Source organism: Capsella rubella, unplaced genomic scaffold (genome assembly GCF_000375325.1).
Source record: "Capsella rubella cultivar Monte Gargano unplaced genomic scaffold, Caprub1_0 scaffold_2, whole genome shotgun sequence".
NCBI classification, from domain to species: Eukaryota; Viridiplantae; Streptophyta; class Magnoliopsida; order Brassicales; family Brassicaceae; genus Capsella; species Capsella rubella.
In genome coordinates, this window is record NW_006238922.1 from 9,389,996 (window position 1) to 9,406,977 (window position 16,982).

The following is a 16,982-nucleotide window of genomic DNA, read 5'->3' on the forward strand; positions in this document are numbered from 1 at the left end:
TGTATCCATTTTTTTCTTTCTCATTCAATCTTCTAACAATTGTGCTAAGAAGATACAAAATTGATTGTAGTTAAAAAATTTATAGGGGGGAAAAAGAAAAAGTTCTTGTTGAGACAAACCTATACTACTAATACATGAGTAGCACCAGATGCAAACAACTTTTAAAGGCGGAGAATTGTGCGAAGAGTATCGCAGAGATTCTGTATCGTTTGCTGCTCCTGCGTTGCTTGCAATTCCTGTAGCGGCATTTCCTCGTAACACCTGTGGATCATAGCAATGGGTTTTTAGGTTTATAGTAAGACGTAATAAGAAACCATTTAGCTAGTTTGCTAATTTATCTGACACATACGCTCTGTGGTACGCTAAAACTTGTGCAAGGTTCATCAGAGAAGAACTTGTAGTCAGTCTTTGGTATACGCTTGGAGGAAGAGGCATCTGCATCCGTTACACAGAATATTAAAACATTATGATTCACTTTACATAGAGCTCAAGAGAGAGATCAGGAAAGAGAGAGGGAGAGAGTTTAGACCTCGTTTTGTCCACGTCGCCCCTTTTTGGATTGGGGATCAGCAGTGAAGAGCTCCTGAAGTGCTTCAACAGCTACAGTTCCATTCCCATCTTGTTGCATGCCTCCAATCATGTTCTCTGACAAGAGTGCAATCGGGGATATATCTGTTGCTCTCAAAAATGGTATTGGTACCGTGTTTCCAGCTGCATAGATAGACCATAACTGCAGGAAAGGAGACAGATTTTAACCGTGCAATGGCATTGAGTCATTGATTAGACTCAAGCTTGTAGTACAAATACAGCACAAAACGAACTCACCTTATCTTGCAAGGCAAAAGCTTTCCTGCCAACAGTTTCATTCTTTAAGGTACTGCCACTTGCTTCACTGCCACCTTCGGTATGTGTTCCAGATATGTTATTCAGCTTGATTTTATGCTCATGAGATGAACTTGCCTGCATGCTCTGTGAAGTTGAATCTTCAACTGGAATGTTGGTTACAAGAGGATTCTTTTTGTCGGGGATCCTAGCAACCAATATCAGGTTAAATTATGCTAAAGAAACAAGTCCATATATCTTTCTTGCAATAAACTAGATGACACTGAAGAAAATATAAGCGCCTATTTGGTATAAGTGGATATGCCCCCGGATAAAGTTAACAAAAGGGGTCTGAGATATACCACGAGTCAGGTAATTCTTCTCCTGAGAATCCGCGAGAAACACCTTCAACTTGAGACGATGAAGATTCTTTCTCTCTGACAAGTTGAGGCCTGGAGTCACTCTGGTCTGTCTCATCCTCACCATGAACAATCATAGTTCCAAATTCACCACCTGATCAAATGAGCCAATGCAAACATAAAGTTACATGCGTTAGAAAACCATGATAGAAGAAAATATACAACACCAAAGATGGCTCGAAAAGGCAGATTTCTCAACTTCTATGTTGCAAAATAACAGCCTAAGGTTCACAGAACAACACCCCGAGGAGCGTAATAGCCTTAAAATCAGGCAACAAAAACACACCCTTTAAAAAGTATGTTATATAGACATAGATAGTATTGGGTATAATACTTGCCTTCTCCAGCCAACACAGTATTGCCTGATACCTGCTGCCGATTCAGGGTGCTGGTTGAAGGTGCTTCGGTGGAATTTTGAGGAGGTTTAGATGGAACCGTAATTCCAACCCCGTCACTTGAGTTTGGGCCCAGTGTTGACTGTTACAAGATTATACTATATTTAGAAAAATATTAATTTGCAGAGATATTAGGAAAGAAGATAGGGGTAACTAAGAGAGAGGTGACCGTTAAGGAAAAACAATACATACAGAGTCCTCCGAAGGTGCAACAACATTTTGTGCTTGAAGAGCCATGGAAGCTCTGATTTGTCTTGACTTCTCAATCTTCGGCGACATTGCAGAAGCTCCAGTTTTACATCTCTCAACAAATTTGTGCTGAATTAAATCCAAAGAATAACTGGCATCAGAAGAACACAGAGAACATAAAAACGCTAAATTACATGCCAGCTATGAAAGTGATGGTAATTCTGACAACTAAAGCTGAAGATATCCTATTATTGGCAAGACAGTCACAGTGAGCTGAAAAGATTCAAAGAAAAGGAAAAAAAAAAAAAGAAAGAGTATTGACATACTGACAATCTCTGGCATACAGTTAAAAAAGACTATCATAGTTTACCTTAAGCATCTCAGCTGCAGTTGGGCGAAGACGTGGTTCCTTTGTAAGGCATTTTGCAACAAAATCATGAAATACCAGGGACCTGCAGAGGGTAGCAACAAAATGTCGAATGTGCCATAAGAATTTGCCAAGATCTCTTTAACGAAAATTGCATTAGTATGTTTCTGAGCGCTTATAGGTCAATGCATTTGTATAAACGTATGCTGCCAACCCGATATATAAAACTTCTCTGCGAATGCTAGAAAAATTATTAGACCGATGAGATAAAATGGTTCTGTTAGCTAAATAATAGATCATATTGATAAAGCACTGTATGTTACATATTGTGTATATACAATTACTTTACATAGTTTGATTAAGTGACTACAAGGATATATACTTCACAGTACAAGGTACTGAGCGCGCTTGGATGATTTGAAGATTTACTTTCTGCCTAATGATACTTAATGTGATATTCTAAAGAGGTTGAAGACGTACCATTTTTCTTTATCCTCAAGCATTGGAGCTGGCTCGATGGATATCATGAACAAAACCTAGCAAAGATGGATGTCCAAAATGAGATATTAAATAATGGCAATATGAGATTAAAGGCCATCAAATAAGCAAACAAGCGAATTTTCCCTCTTTCACCTAGTTTTCGCTACTAACCAATACAGACCTTTGAAAAATATTTCAAGACCTCCATTTCTAGCTTAATAACTCTTATGTTTATGAATATAATCATACCAGGTCTATACAGATTTTGTTCCATTTTAGTTTATAGGAAAAACTTAACAACACCAAGCTGCTTGATATTGCTTTCAAAACAGACTAAACCAAACGGCTTACAACTAATGTAAACGAAGAGTCTGAGTCAACCACATTTCCAGAAACCCTTAAAGTGAAGCCAAACTCGAAACAATGTGCAACAAATTGGTCTAGATTTGGATTCAAGATCAGATTCACTTTCTTTCCGTTTTCCTAACAGAGAAAACAACCAAACCCAGAAGAAAAGAAAAAAGCAGGTTGTTCGCCCATCCTAGAATCAATAACGTATTCGATCACTTGGAAAAATAATAACAACAGCAAGATGGCTTAGTATAACAACCCTCATCGGATGAACTGCTGATCTTGGAGGAAGCCCCTGTAAACAACACAACTAATTGTCAGAAGACAACCACTGGATGATTAAGAATAAAAATATGGAAGAAGTGAGTTAAGTGATGAGGAATTGAGAGTGTTAATCAAAATGTACAAGAATATTCTTCTTTTTCCATAACATGCAAGGCGAGAGACTCAGTACAAATAACTTGTTTTGCTAGCACAAATGTCAGATAAACTGCCAACTACAACATAAATTAATTCCTACGAAAAGTAATCCCATATTACCTCTGCCATCTCAATTGCTGAAACACCAAGAGCCCATACATCCACCTGTAGTAAAGAAACCAAATGTCATCAAGATGTAAACAGAACAATCCTCGATTCTATTCTCTAGAAAACTTGTGCAGACGTAAATTCTAACTAGCTATATTTCAGACGCTAATATCCTCTAAAAATAGAATCCGGTGGAACTAGTTGCACAACCATTTTAGAAAAACCTTAAGTACTTTCTACAAGAGATGTAATTTATATTAGATTCAGTATATGTGAAGCAGAAATTTCAGGAAAGAACATTCAGATATGGAAGGTACCATTACATCAGTCCATATAATCTTTAGTTGTTTAAATTACTAAAACATCTTTACGGGGGTTTATATCAGAACAGGTTATTGTCAAAAGAACACTTACCTTCCCATCATAACGATTTTCCTGAATAACCTCCGGGGCCATCCAGTGCGGAGTCCCAATGAACTTCAAACAACACAAAACATTAAAGAATCCCACCATCAGGAACTTAATGTCTCTTAAGGTTCAATTGCCCAACTGATAAAAGACAGCTTCATGAATTAACCATAGCAAACTTTATTCATATAGGTCTTTACCGTGTTTCGCTTCGACATAGTCCTCGTAAGTTGAGCTGCAACCCCAAAGTCACCTGAAAAAATCAAGGTAGCGAACTTTGGAATCAGCATGCAGCTGTAACAGTAAAAAAAATCTAATTAAAAACAGATAAGGCAAAGCAAGATTCCAAGCTTGAAAACATAAAAGCCAAGATGTGTAATAGAATTATTTAAAAGTAAACGCCACTCCTCAAGCAAGAGAAAATCCCCAATATAACTTACCCAACTTGACCTCTCCTTGTTCAGTCAACAAGATATTTCCACCCTTAATGTCTCTATGGACTTTATATATTGAGTGCAAATATGCAAGGCCCTACATATAAGACATAGATACAAACAGACGTATTAGGCCTATAACATGTTGAAGCAAATGAGCGCAAGCAAAGACAGTAGCATCAAATACAGGAAGCAGACATCAGTTTCCTTCTCCAATGCGTCTAGGCTTCTAGCAATTCCATAAAGTGAAAAAAGGTTACAGAAATTTTTGATTACCTTCAACGCCTCCCGACATATATATGCTATCTGATACTCCTCCAACGCCTCTTCGGTAACATTCATAAGATCAGCAACACTTCCACCTCCACAATACTCCATCACTATCTGTCAGAAGACAGAAATTAGTAAGATCAAAGACATAAATTAAAATATATAAAAGAAGAAGAAAAACAGTTGAGTCCAAACAATAAGAGCCGCTATATCTACCAAAGAGGATTAAGCTATGGCCAAGATGCTCACCCAAAGATAATCTTCTCCTTGGTAACTCCCAAGGTAGCGTACAACATTTGGATGGTTACACTGCTGCAGCATCTCAATTTCTCCCCGGATCTCTTCATAGCCCTCCTCCTATTAAAATTAGAACTTAAATCACATATAGAGTACTTTAGCAACTGTGACATTCTGACTAACGCTGCGTACAAGCTTTTAATACCCCTTCAGTAAGTGATATGACTTTGACCGCAACAATCTCCGATGTTTTCAAATCTCTTGCCTTGTAGACAGATCCATATGATCCTTTCCCTGCCAATTCAGATGCCAGATTTGATGGCTGTCATGATCATAGCTACACAAAGGAGAAAATGCAATACAGAGCAACAACAAAGTAACTCTAGATAGGCTAAATTACCAAGTTCATTGAGGAATTCATATTTGGTGGTTGGATCTTCTCTAGTAATGCTATCCGGAAGAGACGTGGTCGACATCTTACTGTTCTGCTGCTGCATTTTCCGATTGTCTTCACCTTGAAGCTTAGAAGAAGAAGAGGAAGGATCCAATTTCCGAGTCTTACCACCAAAATTCGATTTCTGCATACTCGCCACTGCTCTTCCCATAGTTGACATATCAATCTCCTTCTCTTTCTTCTTTCCCTTCTTCGCCTTAGATTTCACAACAAAGGTACCGTACTCTCCGTCATCATCATCCTCATCCTCATCATCGTCATCATCTTCTTCTTCCTCTTCCTCCTCGGAAGATTCCTCATCTCCGCCTCTCCCTCTCGTCCTTGGACTAACTCCCATTGGCGGTTTAGACGAATACGGGCTGTTCTTGCTACTCCGATCTGTTTTAACAATCATAGTTCCGAAATCTCCTCCGTCGTCTTCGTCGTAATCGAGCGAAGCGCCGCCTCCGAAATCTTTGGGAAGACGCTTGAGAAGAGGAGGAAGCATAGAATCGTCTTCGTCATCTTCCTCTCCTCCTCCGTCACTATCGCCTTTGTAAACCATCGTGGCGTATAAATCGACATTTTCGTCTTCCTCAGGTTTGGATTTGCGTTTGTCTCGATCTCGACCTTGGTCAGAATCAGAGTCGGAGTGGACTACGAAAGTGGAGTATATGTCGGGTTTAGTCTCCGGTTTCCGGCTCCGACGAGATCTCGGCGAGTTATTATCCATCTTTGGCTCTTAACCGTCGTCGCCGGTGTATAGAGAGCTCTCAGGCAAGTACAAGGCTCGTATTTAAAAAAACTAATGATGAATTGAAAACAAAAAAAAAAAAAAAAAGGAAAAAGGAAAAATTCATAGAAAGAAAATAAAAAGGGATACAAAATTGTAATTTGGCCAACTAGTGTTTTCTTTGTGTGTGTGCAAGCTGTAATGTTATTATTTCTCTCTTTGTCCAATTTTGGTATAGATTTTGAACTATTTATTTGAGAATTTTATGAATAGAAAATGTGAAATCAAGAACAAGTAGAATTGAAACAGAATATACGAGGACCATACAACATTTTGAAGCACATTTTGTATATTAATCGAAGACAATCACAGATTTTTTTTGCAAGAGGTTCCACAAGAATTACATAAGACAGACTTGGGATAGAAGTACATATATAGTGACCAAGTTTAGGCCTCTGTTGCTAGTTGCTACCACCACCAAAGAGGTAATCCAGAGACGAGCCACCTCCTGGAGCTGAATGAACCTTGGTCGATGGCCGGTCCTGCATAATAACCAAAACATTCTTTAGTACCATTCCAAAAGACCATATTAGTTGAAGTAGTAGCACAGTGTCAATCACACCATTGTCAGAAAGAAAGAGATATATTACCGTGATGAAGTTGCCTGTGTTTTGTCCTTCTGCGCGCATGTAATTGTTTGCAGAGTTGCTATTGAGACCAGCAGGAACTTGTTTGGTGCCATCAACAGCCTTTGGAATTGGAGCAGCGGCTTGAGGAGGTGGAGCAGGAGTAGGAGACTGAGTTTCAGCTGGAGCTTTGTTAACGGCTACTGGCTTTGTAGCTTCTCCACTACCAAAAAGATACCCCAAAGAACTCTGCCCTCCACCTGCACTAACTCCACGACCCATTCTATCTCGCTCTCTTGCTTCCTTCTCTCAATAGTACTCTGCTTTGGATTCACCAAATATGACAAAATCTTTAATCAGCTTATCATATTTCATACTTTTCATTTGCTGCTAAATATAGTATAAAACAAAAAAAAAGAATAGTGGAGTGGTCACTCAATCAACCATAGTTCACATCCACATTTCAACGAAACCAAAGCAAGCACGAAAAGTTATGCATCAGTATTGCTTTGAATGGACCAGTAAGAGCTCAAAACAAAACTTGAAAATTATCAACAACTTATCATTACCAATATAATAACATAAACTTGTCAGATCAATTTTTAAACCACTCGATCTTCATTTCAACCTAACAAAAGTAATTGCTCAGCTAATCTAGACTATATAAACATTCCTTCGTATATCAATCCAATATTGCGTATTTCGAACCTAACCACTGATGCAATGCTAAGAGCACGCAACATACAGAGAAACAACAAACGAAAAAAACTTGTCAAATCAAACCCCTAAATTGAGAAGTAAACAAAACGAAACACCAATCTAGTTTACCTGATCAGCAAGGTGATTGGAGGAGAAGAAGCAATGAGAGAAAGCAAGAAGCCTGTGAATTGTGATTTATAGGCACACAAAACAAAAGTTCTCATGTAAGGTAATGCTTAGCTGGCACGTCACTTCAACAGAACAACAATCACTATATAACCCGTTGTCGTTTTGTAACTTTAACCTTTTTCTAGTGTAATCCAAATATTAATTTTGCTTTCTCCTAATCTTTTTGAATTAATTTAATCAAAATTTTCATAAAGCATTACTGTTTGATGATAAAAAGTTACAAATAATGGAAAAAAAAAAAGAACCCATTCCCAAATGAATCTTTGTTCATATCTCTCCAAAACAAAAACAAATCCGACAATTTCTAACTTTAACAAGTTTACAGGATCCTATGTCCGGTACGGTTTTACATAAACCGGTAACAAAGATTTTAGGAAGATTTCTTGGAAGGTAACTGAGAAATCTCGACGAGTATCCGGTTCAAAGACTGTGGACGAGAGAAGAAAGGTGCATGATCAGAGCCTTTGAGGTGAAAAACTTGTTCAGGAGGGTTTGATTTGATCATTGCTTCTTGGAGAGAAACCGGTACAGCGAAATCATCCTCCATGGTTTTGATGTAAAACCGTCGGATTGAACCGTAGTTTTTCTCCGACACGTGAAGCTTTTCGACCACCGGTGCGAACGGGATTGGTCTCATGGATACCGACGCTAATGCAACGTCCTGTAATAATAAAAAACAAAAGTCTGGTTTACTTAAAACGTAGTTGTAACGTTTTAGCTATTATTTAAGCCTTATGTGTAAGTGTACCTTTGGAGGGCTCTGATTAAAGAAAAAGTCTCGTAGCAATGATCTGTCGAAATCAACGGCTGTTGGAGGATTCTTTTTGCCGTTGGCGTACAAGAATATATGGACTTGTTCAGCCAGATCATTATTTGAGTCGGATGACTGCAAATATCAAATGTTTGCAATTAGATTTTTAAAACTATGGCCATAAGGATTGATTGCAATTGTATACTCTAAAAGTATATGTAAGGTTAAAAATGTTATGAGACAAGAATTAAACCTGTTGATTAAAGAGATCGAGAGTGCTTTGTGCATTAGCCAACATAGCAGCAGAGATGAAAACAGCCTTAGAGATCTTAGAAGGATACATCTCCATAGCATAAGACATACAAGCCCCTCCAAAATCATGTCCCACTAATATCACCTTCACGCACCCATCAACCAACATTTTAAATTTGTTAGTAAATTAATAACATTTATAGTATTTAAATTAGGAAACGTTATGATTATATGAAAATGATCAAACCTTCTCGGTGGGTTTGAGGGTGTCGAAGAAGTGGAGGAGGGGCTTGACGTACTGAGCAAGGCTGGTGATGTTGTTTGTGTCAAAAGAGCTAACGCCAGAACCGGCCAAGTCAACGGCGTCGACTTGGAAGCCATGTTTCTCTAAGAGCGTTATGGTTTTGTACCAACACCATGCTCCAAATCCTCCTCCATGAACCAGCACGAATCGTTTTGTCTCTGCTCCTTCCACCTTTAGCTCCTGGTTCCATTTTTTTATATCATATACTATCATTAGCATCATATAATATATAATATAGTGGGAGCTAGGCAAATAAAAGTGCTTGCCTTGTCTAGAAGCTGATTTGGTTTAAGAACAGGATCGGTGCTTGATCTCTGCCTATTACTTGAGCTTCTAACGAATGCACAAGTGGATTTTTTAGGAGTCAAGACGCCGGAAACAGAACCAACTGATGCGGCTACGGCGGCAGGAGGTGGCTGAGTGTAAACGACGGAGGTGGAGCGTCGGAAAGGAGGAGCAGAGTTGCTGTTACGAGGCGTTTGGCTGAAGAGTATATTGGTGGCGGCTAAGGTTTGTTCTTGGATAAGAGAGTCTTTCTCGTGATGGTCATGATGGTGATGCTCTTGGTGGTGTCTTTCTCTGATCTTCTTCTTTGTCTTGATCCCTCCTTTCTTGGACGTTGATGAACCTGACGTGGAGGAACCGGAGCAAGAGAGAGACGGTAGTAATGTCCGGCGTCGGAAAGATGGTATCAGGGACAGTCTCCGGACATGTTTCTCGGAGCTAGTACCGTTGACGACGGTGCTTGGTTTCTTTTGGTTCGGATCTTGTTCTTGCGATATGCATCTTAAAGAGTTTCCCATTTTTTAATTTCCGTGTAATGTGTAAACACGTTTGTATGTGTGTGTTTATATATATGCAGCTTGTTCGTGCTTGCATGTGTATAGTTTTGATTTTATGATGGGTGAAAATAAAGAGTTGAGACCTTCACGTTGTGAAGTGTACTTAAAATGTAAACCTGTTTGATCGTGATATATGGTTTTGACACTTAAAGTTTCATGAGACTCACGAAAACACAATTAGGAGAGAATTGGTTAAAAGTTTAGAGAATAGTTTTTGAGTATTCTATTACCAAAATAATGAAAAGTGATTGCTTAGACAGTTGGAGGTAGAAGGAAGAGGGAGGAACATGGGAGGGCACTTTCTATGAGCATTTTGCTCCTTTGACTTACACAAAACTTATGTTTTTCTCTGCTTAATTTTTTCACAATGATAAAACAGATTCCTCGTAACCTTCTTGTTTATATATAGTTAATCCAATAATTATAAGCCAAAATCTATATAGATTTGGATATAGCTCTCTTCTCAATTCAGAATCGAATTCTTTAGAGAGACCTAATCATCCTCACCACTAGTTCAATACCATGTTGGTTCTTTGTTTCTTATTTTTGTATCCCGCTCCGCTAGCTAGAGATCCATCAGTGTTAGTTAAGTAAAACAATGTAATATCATCCATCCATGATGTAGTCCACAGGGCAACTTGTAAATTAATCGGACTAAATCCATCGACGATAAGAATTTGACAAAAGCTTTTGTTATGTTTGTTCTTGTAGTAGTACTAGCAACATCGTTTTCAGACTCCAACGTTGTTATTGTTCATCTATCGTGGATCATTTCATAAAGTAATTTGTGTATATTTTCTTTATAAAGGTTATATTTGAATTGTTGTTGTAAGAAATGATAAAATCGGTAATCGTATAAGTACTCTGGTGATTTGATATCTTGTTTTCTCTTCCAGAAATAAAACTCTTCTTATATACACTTTGACAGAGAAACTTAAGATTCTCAATGTTTTGGATCTATTATTTTCACAAACCCTTATTGAATATTTAAATAAATTTTGGACTCATTAACCTAATTATTACAATAAGAAAATACATATGTACTTATCTAAAATATAAAATATACAATTAAGAAAATATTAGAAATAATAGTGTGTGAACGTTGCCAAACATGATCAAAACATAACATCACTATCTGCCAAAAATATATTTTGCCTACTGCATAAGGAACATTTACAAATTACAATGTTTTTAAAAGTTCTAATGAATTAATAGTACTAATATAAAAAAAAAGAAATAATGGTTGTTTGAATTATATGCCATTAATACTGGCGGGAAAACTCTTTTGAAATCTAACGATTCCAAGTAACCCGTAACGGTCTAAAACGATTTTCTGTTATTCTCGTTATACCGTTAGCAATCGTCACATCCCATTTACGGGTGATCTCGGGATAACCAAATCAATATACATTTTAAAAATTCTAATCATTTAAAATAACAATTCATAAATGAGATCAATTCATATTTAGTGTTTACAAAACTTGTGTATAAAGTTTTGGGCTATTTTAATGAAGATTTTATCTAATAAAATTAGTAAAAGCTGAAATAGAATAAAAATCAAACTAAGATATACTCTAACAAGAGCTACAAAAAGAAAACTCACTATAATATCTTCTTACAAAATTTATCTAAAACATTAATTTATATTAATTATTTAGATATCTCTAATTGAGTAATTTGTACTATATTTATTATTAAGATCTATAATTACATAATTTATCTTAAAATATTATTTTATATGAACTAATTAAATCTCTAACTGCATAATGTATCTAAAATATTAATTTGTACTTACTGTTTTGATCTCTAATTATATAATTTGTATTCACTATGTAGATATCACTAACTGAATAAACCTAGATTCTTATATATTATCATCAAAAAATTTAATATCATTAAATATAATCCAAGAATTAAAAGATTTGAATTTTAATACAAAACTCTTTTGGACAAGACCTAGGAGTTCATTTTCCTAGTTAAACAAACAACAGCATATGGTCCGAAACACGGCCGAACCCACACGAACCACTTGACTCGAGTGGCATTAAATTTCTTTTTTTTTTTCATTTATCTTTTTTTTTACCACCCGTGTGATAATGGTTAAAAAGTTAACAAGACTCAAACAAGTGTCAACTTAAAAAGTGCCCCAAAGTCCAAAGTCCAAAAACAAAATTTACTTTTTACTAAGCCGACCTTATAAAATAGGAAAATAAAGAAATATATATATTTCTTCTTCCTTATTTAAGCTCTTCTCTCCATCGGCGTATAGACAAATCATAATCAAGGAACCTCTCTAAAACCCTACTCCTCTCTCTCTCTCTCTCTTCTCTTCTTCTCCAAACCAAATCTCTCGATTCCTTAAAAAAAACCCTAATCACGCCTCTCTCAAGTTTCATTCTTTCTCACCGGACTCTCCTCGGTTCTGTCTTTCTCTGCCGCCAGGTTTTAACCTTGGATCCTAATTCAGATTTGTTTATTTTGATCTAGGGTTTTCTCCCGATATGATTTTGAAAATTGGTTCTGAATTTGCTCTGTTTTTGTTTTGTTGTTTTTGATTATCAGTACGTGTGCAGATATGGCTACCGAGGAAGGTGTTCGTTCAGCACAGGAGGTTTCTGAAGCCTTTGTGGACCAGTACTTTCTAGTTCTAAGACAGCAGCCTGACCAAGCTTCTAAGTTTTATGCCGCTGGTGCTGTTGTCAGCAGACCTAGACCTGATGGTTCTATGATGACTTTTAATTCCAATGAGGTAATTTTGATCTTTCGATTTGATAACTCTATAAAAAAATAAAAGTCTTCTCCTTTTTGTAATGCTCGTATTGCTTTTGAAATCGATCTCGTACTACTAATGAAACTATCTTTTATTGATTGAGTTGTAATGTATACAGAACATAGCTTCTGAGATATGTTTGTTCGTCTAGATTAGGTGTTGGTGATATGAGAACTAATATTTGTTGTGAAACTAGTTCTAATTTTGACTTATTGGTTTTGTTCACATCATGCTGTTGTTGTCTAGTATCTATACAAATCGAGACTTTAATGTTATTTATATATACTATCTTGGTTTCTCCAGGCTATCAACGAGCAGATCATTTCCTGTGACTATGAGAATACGACATTTGAGGTGCTGAGTATTGATTCTCAGAGTTCTTTGGAAGATGGGATATTTTTCATGGTTGTTGGTTTCGTGACTGGAAAAGACAACCGGAGGAGGAAGTTTTCTCAGATGTTCTATCTTGCTCGTCAAAAGGACTACGATGTCCTCAATGACATCTTCCGTTATGTTGATGATGACGAATCCACCCCGAAAACTCTGCCACTTCTTGAACCTGGTACGTTGTTGTGCTACTTTTCCCGTTTGTATTCTTGCGAAAAAGAGAGTACTACCATTATAATTTATACTGACAACTCTTCTCTTTTGTGTGGACTATTATTTTAGTGTCAGCAGCTGAGAAGGTGAAGCCAGCTGATGGTCCAAAGAAGACTGAGAAGTCTGTTAGTGCTTCTGTTCAAAAGAATGATGTTGCTAAAGCTAATGTTCCATTGGAAAATGGAAAGGTCAAGCACTCTGATGAAAAGGCTGTTACTGCTCAAAAGCCAGTTGCTGAAATAGTTGCTCCTCAGCTTGATGGAGCCAAGAGATCGTATGTTGCAATTGTGAGTTTTATTTTGCAAATTTTTCCTTTAATATGGGACATCTATACATACTTATAAGTGACGCATTACAGGTTCAATCAATGGCACAAAACGTTGCTCCGCTTCAAGTTAAAGCTGTTAAAGCCCAAGCCCCGGTTCAGAAACCTAAGAACATGGGACAACCCCGTGCAGCTGGAGCACCTCAAAAACCTGCTTCTGTCAGTAACTCTGTAAAGAAATTCGATCATAAGATCAATGAAGAACCAGGTTAGAAGGCAGAGATGGCCATTGATGTTGGATTGAAATGAATATTTTTGTTTCTTGGCTGTTGTTTGGTTTACATTGTATATCAAATGGGTGTTTATTGGTTTCAGGAACTTCGATATTTGTGGCTAATCTGCCAATGAATGCAATGCCACCTCAACTCCATGAACTGTTTAAGGATTTTGGTCCTATCAAGGAAAATGGGATTCAAGTCCGAAGCTCCAGGGTTTGTTCTTTGACCTCTTGTGTCTTTTTGCTAATTCTAATCATCACCTCTCCCAGTTCCCTTACACGAGTTCTATACATTTGTTATGTCACCAGGGCCAGACTTCGGTTTGCTTCGGGTTCATTTCCTTTGAATCTGCTTCCTCTGTGCAGAGCGTGCTTCAGGTAATTTATAAATTCCAGTTTCTTGTTTCCTCTTTTAAAAGTCTCTCTATACATTCTGATTCAGACTCTGTAACTTCCAGGCTGCCAAGAACACGCCCTTCATGCTTGCAGACCGTAAGCTTCGTGTAAAGGAAAAGGAAGGTAGGCTCTCTTTCCTTAAGTTAACCCCTCTTGCTATAAAATCATCGCTTTCTAGCATACAAGGCTGAAACTTCTTCAACTTGGATATTTTGCAGTTGACTACGATGGAAGTAAACAATCTGGGAAAACCAGAAGTGGAAGCGGTGGAAGCAAGACTCAGGCTCAGGCTCAGGCTCAGGCTCAGACTCAGGCGCAGACTCAGACGCAGCAGACTCAGGCTCAGAATGGCTCTGCAGCCTCTGCAGATGACGGAGATGAGTTCACTGTCGTCAGAAGCCGTAGGAACCGTGGAGGTGGAAGTGGTGGAAGCAGTGAAAGCAAGACTCAGAATGGATCAGCAGATGGCGAAGATGAGTTCAAGCCGGTCAAAAGCCGTAGGAACGGTGGAAGAAACAGTGAAAGAAGAGGAGGAGGAGCACGCAACGGAAACGGAGAGAATTACCAAAAAAACAGTGAAGGAAGAGCCCCCTAAGGTGAAGGAGAAAACAGAACATCTTGATGACGGTCTCCTTTACAAACACCAACACAAGAACACCTAAACTTTGCAGCTTTACTAGAAATTTAATTGTTTCAAGAGTTTGCAAATTGAGATTACAGATTCAAATATTTTTACTTCTTTTTAGGTCTTCTTATTTTTTGTTTTCTCCTTATGGAACTCAATATAATTCTTCATTTCCTACTCTCTTTTTCTTCCTTTTTTTTTTCTTTTATATCCCAAATTTGTTTTTATTCGAATATTCAACTTTCTTATAATAGCAATCGTTATTTAAATAACACCAAAATCAAATTAATCCCTTGCTAATACGTGAAGGTATATCCTATAGTTTTGCTCCGTTGATAAGCTGTAATACGACATGTGGTCTAATGTCACATCATCGTCAATATTGTAATTACTAAAGAAGCAAAGATGACGATAATAATTAGAAAAAGGTAATTAGCAATTGCTTGATAAAGAGAAAACAAAACAATATGCGAATGAGACAGCTCTCGGTCTCTCTTGTCTCCACGTCAACGATTTTGCTAGATTTGATTCCAATACCTTTTTTTCCAGCTTACCAACCTTTTCCCTTAACAAATATTGCGTTAAAATGGCTTATCTCTTATGAATTTTTTTCACTAAACTATAGAGGAAATATAACTTTTTTTGTAATTTAAAAGGATACAACAAAAGGTAGAGAATATCATGATTACCATCTTAGGAATTATTTTTGGAAAACTTTTATTTTATAATCATAGTTACTTTTGATATATATTATTTTTTTATTTTTTTCTTACACCAGTGCTTGCTTTTGGTTTATCATTAAAATTCATATATATATATATATATATATATATATATATGCGTTAGGAAATTATCAAAATAAAATTTTAAGGAAATTTTAAACAAATAAAAATGTTGGAAATTCATTGAGAAATCAGAATTTATCGTGTATTAAAAATTATAATTATTTTTCCTACCGTTAAAAGTTTATAGAATCCCTCCCAAAGATAAATGTAAAGAATGCAATAGTCATTATTGGTTTACACGTTTATGGCTCAAATAAATTCAAAGGTCTACAGAATATATTGGATGCAATATAAAAGGTTCATTCTAAGTAAACAAATTACATTCAATATTCAAAACCTCTCTTACAAAAGTTGTTTGAATCCTATTAAAAAGTGTAAATTTTCATATGAGTTAATCAAATAACCAAACAGCTAAAACCAAATGAACAAGTAATCAAATACTTTCATTGACCAATATATTGGGGACACGTGATTCTATATGTTATACAATCTATAAACTCCCTACGCCATTGCCCATCACAACACCTATTTACCTTGATGTGTGGTGGACTAGCTAGTGATGGTGAGTGGCGTATATTCCTTCCAGAATCATACATTACATGAGGTTAAATCATACACGACCAAAACATAGATAAGTATTATATAGAGTCTTCTTGTGCAATATTTATATTATGGTCAATATATAGCTAACGATTTGCCAATATGTCATGTTCATCGAGTCAGTCTCATCAGCTATGTTATAGTTTTTGTGTTACCATTGATAATACCATTTTGAGTAGTACAGATTCTCTCTACTCATAATCTATGAATCGTCTGAGTGTACATATATAACAACAAATATTATGAAATCAACACTATATAGTTCACGTTCTATGATTATACGAAGTAGATGATTTGGTGGATAAAATAAAACGAAGTGTGGATCGGGATATATAGACACGCAAGGATCACCAGACCAACAAGGACACGTGTTACATGGCCGAGCTCTGACATGCTTCATGTTCCAGCGACAGTTCGCTGTCACGGTGTAAGAGGTCTCTCCCCAGATCTCTCTGAGCTGGCCGTCTATATATAGGACCATGTACCTCAACCTTAGCCAATAATAACCTTTTTTTTTTATTATAAGAAAAGATACAAAAATAAAAATATCATATCAATATATGGCTTATGCGATGAAGATCACGTTCGATTAAGGTTACAGAATAAATTAATGTCTTAGAATTTTGAAATTTATTTTTATCTTTTCGTTTTGGTCAAAAAATAATTGATATCTAGATTTCAAATGTAGTTATTTAGATTCAGATCCCTGGAATATAAGATCAGATGTCCATATAACTCATATAATATTTGCTTCAAATTTGAAATCCATAAAAACGTCCAAGTGAAAATATTAATTTAATCTATATCATTACTTATCAGAGACTCCAAATATCTAATCTATATCATTACCAAACTTAGTATATGATCTTTTTTCATCTAAATTTTTATTATTCTAATTATAAACGGAAACTCGAATATTACAAACATAGCCAACA

General features: G+C 36.5%; 4 protein-coding genes across 4 annotated transcripts; 1 reads left to right on the forward strand and 3 right to left on the reverse strand.

Annotated features, from left to right (window-relative positions):
- Positions 1 to 6,153, reverse strand: LOC17894280 (serine/threonine-protein kinase dst1). Its single transcript, XM_006300663.2, has 18 exons — positions 5,301 to 6,153; positions 5,106 to 5,194; positions 4,913 to 5,020; positions 4,670 to 4,777; positions 4,400 to 4,490; positions 4,160 to 4,212; positions 3,966 to 4,028; positions 3,564 to 3,608; positions 3,283 to 3,318; positions 2,673 to 2,728; positions 2,196 to 2,277; positions 1,829 to 1,954; positions 1,580 to 1,718; positions 1,185 to 1,335; positions 826 to 1,030; positions 530 to 730; positions 350 to 435; positions 1 to 261 (listed from the first exon to the last, which is right to left on the reverse strand). Exons 1-18 carry the CDS (start codon positions 6,064 to 6,066, stop codon positions 162 to 164), a joined length of 2,505 nt encoding a protein of 834 aa, XP_006300725.1. The 5' UTR covers positions 6,067 to 6,153; the 3' UTR covers positions 1 to 161.
- A 183-nt stretch (positions 6,154 to 6,336) lies between these two features.
- Positions 6,337 to 7,591, reverse strand: LOC17896309 (protein SPIRAL1-like 2). The gene is made up of 3 exons (XM_006302960.2): positions 7,521 to 7,591; positions 6,717 to 7,012; positions 6,337 to 6,608 (listed from the first exon to the last, which is right to left on the reverse strand). The coding sequence occupies exons 2-3, from the start codon at positions 6,972 to 6,974 to the stop codon at positions 6,528 to 6,530; spliced, it is 339 nt and encodes a 112-aa protein (XP_006303022.1). The 5' UTR covers positions 6,975 to 7,012; positions 7,521 to 7,591; the 3' UTR covers positions 6,337 to 6,527.
- A 186-nt stretch (positions 7,592 to 7,777) lies between these two features.
- Positions 7,778 to 9,690, reverse strand: LOC17894759 (putative methylesterase 15, chloroplastic). The gene is made up of 5 exons (XM_006300348.2): positions 9,154 to 9,690; positions 8,831 to 9,067; positions 8,585 to 8,728; positions 8,329 to 8,466; positions 7,778 to 8,241 (listed from the first exon to the last, which is right to left on the reverse strand). The coding sequence occupies exons 1-5, from the start codon at positions 9,688 to 9,690 to the stop codon at positions 7,951 to 7,953; spliced, it is 1,347 nt and encodes a 448-aa protein (XP_006300410.1). The 3' UTR covers positions 7,778 to 7,950.
- Positions 9,691 to 11,998: 2,308 nt separating this feature from the next.
- Positions 11,999 to 14,843, forward strand: LOC17895731 (ras GTPase-activating protein-binding protein 1). The gene is made up of 9 exons (XM_023787934.1): positions 11,999 to 12,171; positions 12,292 to 12,478; positions 12,803 to 13,061; positions 13,169 to 13,386; positions 13,458 to 13,632; positions 13,740 to 13,855; positions 13,951 to 14,019; positions 14,100 to 14,160; positions 14,256 to 14,843. Exons 2-9 carry the CDS (start codon positions 12,305 to 12,307, stop codon positions 14,630 to 14,632), a joined length of 1,449 nt encoding a protein of 482 aa, XP_023643702.1. The 5' UTR covers positions 11,999 to 12,171; positions 12,292 to 12,304; the 3' UTR covers positions 14,633 to 14,843.
- Positions 14,844 to 16,982: the final 2,139 nt, after the last annotated feature.